This window comes from Camellia sinensis, chromosome 11 (assembly GCF_055761805.1).
Source record: "Camellia sinensis isolate YWXY chromosome 11, ASM5576180v1, whole genome shotgun sequence".
NCBI lineage: Eukaryota > Viridiplantae > Streptophyta > Magnoliopsida > Ericales > Theaceae > Camellia > Camellia sinensis.
This window is the reverse complement of record NC_138971.1, coordinates 91,050,299-91,058,901: the sequence shown is the minus strand read 5'-3', so window position 1 is coordinate 91,058,901 and position 8,603 is coordinate 91,050,299. Positions and strand designations below refer to the sequence as shown.

At 34.6% G+C, this 8,603-nt stretch overlaps 1 protein-coding gene across 1 annotated transcript; it reads right to left on the bottom strand.

Annotated features, from left to right (window-relative positions):
* Positions 1–609: 609 nt before the first annotated feature.
* Positions 610–8,370, bottom strand: LOC114277850 (uncharacterized). The gene is made up of 11 exons (XM_028219810.2): positions 8,051–8,370; positions 7,434–7,581; positions 6,913–6,984; positions 6,272–6,343; positions 2,473–2,544; positions 2,229–2,372; positions 2,058–2,138; positions 1,897–1,968; positions 1,708–1,779; positions 1,000–1,071; positions 610–921 (listed from the first exon to the last, which is right to left on the bottom strand). Exons 1-11 carry the CDS (start codon positions 8,145–8,147, stop codon positions 831–833), a joined length of 993 nt encoding a protein of 330 aa, XP_028075611.1. The 5' UTR covers positions 8,148–8,370; the 3' UTR covers positions 610–830.
* Positions 8,371–8,603: the final 233 nt, after the last annotated feature.

Below are 8,603 nucleotides of genomic sequence, written 5' to 3'. Positions count from 1 at the left end.
ATAATTGTATTAGAACTTATTTTCAGTAAGACCTGATAAAAATTAAATATAACTATTAGGACCTATCAAAAAGTTATTTTATTTTATTTTTTTAATTTAGAAAATTGAGTCTTGGAAACTTTTTTTTTTGTTCTTTTCATTGTTATATTTCTTAGCCAAAAACAAGGAAAACTCTGGTGTCTCGGGCATGCTTCCTTAGGAGTGCACACCATATGTATCTTATCACAAAATATAATTTTATCACAAAAATTTATAACATCAACTATAAAATGCATAACATTACCACAAATTAACATAATAAAAAATATCGTAACTAAACTACAAAGTTCTATAAGATCAATCATAAAATTTTGAGCATTTGATTACATTAATTTATGACAAAATTATGCAATAATTAATATTATGAAATTTTGTCATATAATTCATCAATTTGTGTACGGCATAGGCATTCCCCGAAAAGAAATAGATATCCTTTTTTTGGGTCCATACAATACCACACCACCATTGCCTGATTATTAACCATGGTTAGTTCATGACAATTGCTTTCAATCCAAAAAAAAAAAAAAACATTTCCCCGGGAAGTAAGTTAGAAATATTTTAGCCGTAAAATGACCCAAGAAAGGAGTTGATTATAACTTGAAACTATATACAATAGAGAACAGCTCCTTTAGGAACTTAATAAATAGTAAGTGATCAGGTAGTAGCTGCCTGAACTACAATGAATAGAACTTCGTTCATTCATTCTGTATACGGAACCATTGTTTTAAGCAAAAACAAAAACAAAACCAAAAACAATATCGCTACAGGTAAAGAATAGATTGATGCTTTAACTAAAACAGAAATTCAGTGTCAGATGCTTCAAGGACATTGTGGATGCCAATTGGGTTCACACCGGGCTTGAAAGCATTTCCTTCAATATACCTGTGACAACATATTATATTTAATCTTGACCTACTGTCGGATAATTGTGAGTGAAAAATAAAAAACAAAAAATCTCACATTTCTTTTAGGAAGGGGTGCTTGTAGAAAGCATCGGGAATTCTCCCAGTAAATTGATTGTGATCCAGGTACCTGCAGAAATTTCCAAGTTACACAAGCGCGAACATGCAAAACCCAGATATGTTTTGAGAGTTGAACAATACATTTTTTCTTTAATACCTCACACCATTTTTCAACTCATAGAAAGAAAGAAAGGAAGAAAACAAGGGGATGCCAAAAAAAAAGGTCATACCATATTGATTTAAGATATATTCTTAGTGAACATCAAACATTGGTCTCAGATGTCAATGAACTAAACAAACTAAAAGGATGAATTCAGAAGCAATGCACAGAGCAAGAATCAACTCAACTTTGGTGCTACTAATAAACTTGTTCAAATAGTTGTTCAGCAAACCCAATGCTATAGACGTTGAACAAATGGCAAACCTAAAGTAGAATGTTACAGGGGAAAATCTAGTGGTAACAATCTATTGACCACTTGAGTTGTGCTTGTCCTTTAGGGCTATATGTGACACTATTTCAATCATAAAATCAGGTCACCAAAGTTGTGGTGCAGGTTCCCACATGAAACTCCAAATTGCCAGATCAGTGTCTATTGCTATTGCTCTTAGAAGTAGGCAAATCCACCAGATCCATTTGGAAAATTAAATTTCCTAAAATAAACACATAATCCCCATAGAATGAACAGGAAAATTGAAAACAACTTACAGGTAAGTTAATTTGGGGATATGGGCAATTCCAGATGGTATTATTCCAGACATTTTGTTGTAGGATAAATGCCTGTAACCAACACAGCAATCAATTTGACAGTGTTAAGGGCAGTGACAACCAACAGAAATCCGGAAAGATGACAAGTGATAACACTCTTAACACAATTAGCATGAATGAAATGCTTACAGGATTTCCAGATTTATTAAGTTTGCCAGCTGCGCTGGGATTCCGCCCGTAAGGTAGTTATTATTCAGATAACTGCATATTAGATTTACAAAGCAATCAAAAAAGTTTTTATATTGCAAAATAGCATTTAAGTAGTTCAAAATTCACTGAAAAAGACTTACAGGTTGCGAAGAGATGGAAAGCATCCCTCTATACGTATTAGTTCCCTTATAGTTCCCACCAAATGATTGTTACCAACATCCCTATAAAGAAAGACACAGTATTCCAGTCTGGAATAAGATACAAATGGCAAACTATACAAATATTGTAGAGAATAAAATTTGATACATTACAAATGTCTCAAATGTTGTAGAGTGCCCAATTCTGTAGGAATTCGCCCAATAAAACGATTTTCATGTAGATAGAGATAACGTAGCTCAGGAAGATTTGCTAGCTCTTTGGGGATTTCTCCTTTGAAATTATTGAAACTCAGGTATCTGAAGAAGTTTTAGTAAATCATTTGTTTATTACATAGAACAAATAATATGAAATTTTATCAACAAAATTAATAACCTTGAAAAATGTTGAAATACTCACAGATGTGTTAGACTCTTCAGTTCACCTATTTCAGGAGGAATGGCATCTTGCAGTTTATTCCACCTTAAATTACTGAGAAGGAACAAAGAAAAGAAAAATGCATAATCAGAAAAAATAGAAATGAGCATCACTTTAACAAGATTTCCTCCTTTTTCTTTTTCTTTTTTTTTTATGTATAATATTATTAAACAGTCTCTACAGGGTGTGACTGTATGACCTATTCAAATGTCTCTACAAAATCTAAAAGTTTTCCAAGAACTGATTAACCGTCCCAAAAATGAGCTACACAAAATAGACAAAATTTACTATTGATTCTCAAAACATTATTTGCCCTTAAAAGTTATTTTATTTATTATATTCACCTCAAACTAACCACATAAGAGCCAAAGGGACCAAACACCAAGCCATCATACTCACTCCCACCCAAACTCCTCACCAAGAGCAAAGAAACTCCTCCACCTTTCTATGGAACACCCAAAAACTCCAAATATACAAAGGATTCATTCAACATCACAACTCCTGCACCACCTCATAATGGATGAGAAGATGACTCATTGTTTCCTCGTCATGTTTCACAAGTAACAGCAACTTAACATGCAGTTGCCTCCTAATTAGATTATCAATAGTAAGGATCCTTCCATGCGATATGCACCAAACAAAAAAAGCCACTTTCACAAGGGCCTTTGTGTTCCACACCTCCTTCCAAGGAAATCCCATGACCCAAGAGGGTCTCATAATAAGATTTGACACTAAATTAACCGGAATTGGATATAGAATCACCTCCATCTCCAGTGTACATGGATATACACGAAGTCCAAGAAACCAAGGAAACAACTGAAAGCTTGCAACTCTAAGGTTCTGGCCAACAACAATTTCTCCCAACTAACATGTTTCTGGCCAACTCCCGTAGGGATTTGTTACTTCCATTATCTTCTTCTCTCTTCCCCGAATCCTCTCTAATTCCTCTAAGGTTTTAGATTATTCATTGTACATAAATGAAACCAAAAAAAATAAAATAAAAACAACAAGATTAGAAATCTCAGTGAAAGAGGAATGTTTTTTATTCCATGCTGGAAAAAAGGGAATTAGACTTTATTTCAATTGGGAAAGTAGATTGCACTTAGCACCACATAAAATAAAATTAAAATTAGCATAGCATATATGGTGCAAAAATATGGGTGACAGAAAAGGACTAACATATATAGTGCTACCTTTGTTTTTTCTTTTCTTTTCTTTTTTTCCCCATTTAGTACGTTTTGATTGTTTGTACAATCTTAAATATATTATATTTTTTTAAACAAAAGCTTCAAAAAATCAAAAGCTTGAACCTTTCTTCTCAAGGGCCGCCTCCGGACTTGCGTGGTGCAACTTTTTGTTAGTTGAAAGCTGACAATCAAAAAGCAAGCTAAAGGCATCCTTCCCCCAACTTCACGATATTCAGCTTTTTTCAGTTCATTTAAAGCTATTTTTGCCTCATAAACTATAAGTAGAAGTTGTACCAAACGTTCTAGAACATATTACCAAAATAAAAAAGAAACATAAGCAAACTTAATAAGCTGCACCAAACAGGGCTCTTGTCTTGCACTTTCACCTCTCAAAAGGTAAGCTCAACCACCAGTCTTGTAGGCCACATGGAATCAAATCGGTACCTCAATCTCAACATTGATATCAGGCGTTCCAGTCCCTTGGGTTCTTTAGCTAACACAAAACAAGGATGGTAGCATCACCCGTCTTCCCAAATTCAGTGGAAAATCCCATAAAATTTACTTCTCTGTATATGATTGGAGGGGGTATTAAATTTAGTTCTCTTAATATGGCATCAAATTGGTTTCTTCCACTCTGCCCTCTATCAATTGCAACAAAACTCCATATATGCTGTGTGTGTGTGTGTGTCAGTGTGAAAAGCTAATCTAGTGTACTGGAAGCTTTGCAGCAAACTAAACTACACATTAGTAGCTAGTGACATTCTAATATGCATGCTGCATTTCAAGGACTAGCAACCTATGTTACCAAAAACGCTAATACCCTAGCGAATTACGTATTGGTACACACGTTCCGAAACATGGTATACTTCCGTTCCAAAACAGTAAATTTAGTAATCCAAGGCGATCCCAAAAGTTTTTTCTAATATATTCCCTGAAATGTCACTTTAGGAGAAAAAAATAAATAAATAAATAAAATAATAATAATAAATTATTTAATGCCTAATAGTTAAAAGAAAATTATTCTAGAAGTACCTTAAATTCTTAAATGTAATATATACTAATCTCCCCTTATCGTACCACATTTTAGAGCATGTGGCGTATCACGTTCCTATTTCCATTCCCCTTCCATGTACCGGAACGATCCACGTTCCAAGTAACATAGGTATCAATGTAGGTGATTGGTATCAGAGCCTCTTAGATGCCACAAATTCATATCATCTTCAATGGTGAACCGTGGTTGTCCTATACATCAGTCCAAAACATGTTCACACCCATGCCATTGACATAGGGCCCACAACCCACAAAATCATCTGGAAAATCTCCATCTTCCTATCTTTACCGCAAAAACATGATTGGTTGCACCCAAACACAAATCAATCTAAAATCTAAAAGAGAGTGACACTTTTTTTTCCCCAAAAAATTGAGAGCAAGCAAAAGAGAGATGGCCCTCATGCTTATGGATCCATACATAGTAGGGAATGAAGACGATGGTTAAGAATACAGATAAAAAAGTAGTTACTAATCTGAATAGGGCATCTCTTTTCCACTTAATTTGGGGAGAAGGCTAACATGACATATGATACAGTTCATTAGCATCCCCCTATAAGTATTACTTTTCTAGAAGGTCATAACGAAATGTTATGAAGACCTATCATAAGCACATAGTATTCATAATAGAGAGTAGGAATAACATAATGCACTTTGAGATTTAGCGAAACTCTAGCTTACATCTAATAGCATAGCCACTGGCAAGTAGTTTTGACCTTGGAGATTAACAGCTTCAGTGAAATTGTTTTTAAATGAAAATGCACATATACCACACAAGCCTAATCTCCCAATGGCATTACCAACCTATTTAACAAACAAAATTACTTATTGACAAGCATGCTTTATTGAAACAATAACTAGGGGGAAAAGCCCTTCTAAACTAAAACCATACCCAAAAATAAACAACAAACATTACAAAACTCTAATCCTACAGCCATATACAACCTTTAACACTCTACAACTTTCAAAAAATTGTATACAAATGGTTTATAATTACATCTTTATCGTGACCCAACTATATAAAAATATCAAAATTTCCTTCAAGGACCCTTTGGAAGCAGGAAACTCCTATGAGGGCCTCATTCTTTCCCTTGCCCCCGCTCCCAACCTCTCCTTCAATAAGGCCCTTGCTCCCTTGGTCCCACCCTTGCCCCAGCCCCCACCCCAACCCTAACCCTAACCCCAACCCCTGCCCCCGCTCCGTGCAACTATGAATCCAACCCATATAATGTAGAATGCTCCACACAGGGAGGGAAGTTGGGGAATGTATTGATAGAACCGCCTCACACTACCAACACAAAGAATCACCAATAGAACAAGACAAGAAATAGTTTTGTCACAAAGTTTATTGTAAATTGTCACGAAGTCTTGTCCCTTGCATCTACCTCGTTGTGTGACATGGTAAAGAGATGACATCCTTTTACTAAATATTTACAATGTGAAATTGAACAAATGTGTAAATAACAATATTAATCAACTTATGACGATTTATGTAAATAAAAAAGCGATGTTCAGGCCACCAATATAAATCAACCAAGAAACCATACAGTATTTTAAGACGCTTCAAACGCCCAATTTGAGGAGGAATTGGTCCAGTTAACTTGTTGTTGTGAAGATCCCTGCCACAAGAAAAAGATAAGGTAAATTCAGACATTCAAAGAAAAAGAACATTTGAAGGTGTTAGAACAAAGGTCTAGTCATTATTTGCATTCCTAAAAAAGGGAAATGAAAGAGATCACATCTTTTCACTTCCATTATAGACCATAAATTTATAATCCAAGATAATAACCATTCCAACTTAATATTTTCATAATTTACACTTAACTAGAAATTCGTTTACTAGACACAGGAAAAGCATAATATGAGTAACTTTTTGTATGCAATGTCATGCAAGTCAAACAAATTTGGTTAGAAACAATGCTATGGCACCCCTACTCTCTTTTTTCCCCCTTGTACCCATTGTTGGGGTTATGCCCCCAGACCTACATATCAAGTATGAGGATTTCATTTAAAAAAAAAAAAAAAAAAAAAACTATAAATCTAACTTTGCCATGAGTAAAAGTTGGCAATTCAAAAACTGTAATGTAGATTTTATTATTAGAAGAATGACTACATCTAACTCTTACAAGAAAATGAGAAAGTGCACAACAAACTATAGTAGGAAGACAAAGAGGGAGAAGAATCTGACAGCCTAGTAAGATCCAACAGATTGGTCACGGCAACAGGGAAAGGCCCCACGATTGACACTGCATAAACTTCCCTGCAAAAAGAAAAATGCGGTCAATATATGTATATGATGCTTGAATTCCATATCACCATCTTAAAGTGTTTCCTTAAAACTTGTTGCAAGTTGCAACCATGGTTGATAAGCCATGTCATCATCCAAGTTGTGTCTCACAATTCCTTTCATTTCACTTGCCCTTTCATTCACACCATTTTAGTTCCATCCTATAAATAGTTGGGTGGCATGGCATATAGCATGTACAAAAAAATTGAACCACGCAGTGATAAAGAATTCTTTCCCTGTCCAAGTTTTGGTAGGCAAAGAATACTTTTCCACACAAGTAATCTTAATGGCATTGATACAAAGAATTCTTGTATCAATGAAGGTACAGAATTCTCCCCAAGTTTTGTGACAAAGAATTCTTGTATTTATACAGAAACATAACACAATCACAAAGAATCAGAGTCAATGAAGGTAATGCTTACAATTCTGTAACTACTCTATAATCACCCTGAGTTGAGCATGTGACTCCAGACCACGGTGGTAAATCACCATCTCCACAAGGGTCATCTCCAACCCATGAATAGACCACCCTCCATCCCAAAGAAGCCTTAATTTCATTTAAAGCTTTCACTACAATCATAATGCCAAACACCAATTTAGACTCCATTCCCGTAGAAGTATTAAATATATGCATATCATGTATATCCAACCAAAGAGATTGTATTAAATGGATCATATAACAATCTACAATTAAAAAAATACCAGAAAACAAGCAAAGATTCAGTCACAGCTGACTTAGTAGATTAAACAAGGAACAATCTCTGCCAATACTCAAGCTATTTTCGATTATCTAACTATAATTTACGAAAGTAGAGACTTTGAATTTGAGGTTCAATCTAATCAATTAAAAAAAATATAAACACTTGAAAATCAGCTACAAACCACGACCTTCAAAACTTTTGGGCAAAATTGGCTCAATTATAATCACACGGAAGAGATAAACAACCCGATTGAATGAAAATGATTGACAATTTTTCAGCGAATATACAAAAACCGGAATAGAATGCATGGAAGTGAAGTGAAGAGAAGTGAAAAGGACCGTCTCTTTTGAGGGTTTTGCAGTGAACGACCACATTGAGGAGCATCGGCAAGAAGAGGATCACAGTAAACAGAGTAGATGGACGACGAATCGCCATTCCGTACACTGATCACTACTTTCTACAGTGTGTTCAGGTGCAGAATTATTTCCCTTCAAGCTTCGAATTCCGAAGGCCTATATTAGCATATGTGTATATAGATCCGAATAGTGTGTGTGTTAGAGAGAGAGAGAGAGAGAGAGAGAGAGAGCTAGGGACAAAGATCTCACGGTTTACAGAATAATCCTTCAGTACCCACGACGCGGAAACATTATCGTCGGTGGAAGCATTTTCTTTGATCATATTATTTATTTATTATTTTTTTTTTAACATTTTGAAAATTACATGTTTACTCTTCTAATTAATAATCTTATTTTACAAATTTTCTACTTATATAAAAAATAACAATTCCTAATAGAAAATAGGTAAAATTACATTAAAAAAATAAAATAAAGAAAAAAAACAAAATAAAGTAAAAAAAGATAGAGGGTACTTACGTGTAGATCCTAATAAGTG

Coding starts and splice junctions, on each gene's coding strand:
- LOC114277850 (XM_028219810.2), bottom strand. CDS start 8,147: ATGGCGATTCGTCGTCCATCTACTCTGTTTACTGTGATCCTCTTCTTG. Junction 6,985..7,433: donor TATAGAGTAGTTACAGAATT/GTAAGCATTACC, acceptor TTCTTTTTGCAG/GGAAGTTTATGCAGTGTCAA. Junction 2,139..2,228: donor CTACAACATTTGAGACATTT/GTAATGTATCAA, acceptor CTTTCTTTATAG/GGATGTTGGTAACAATCATT.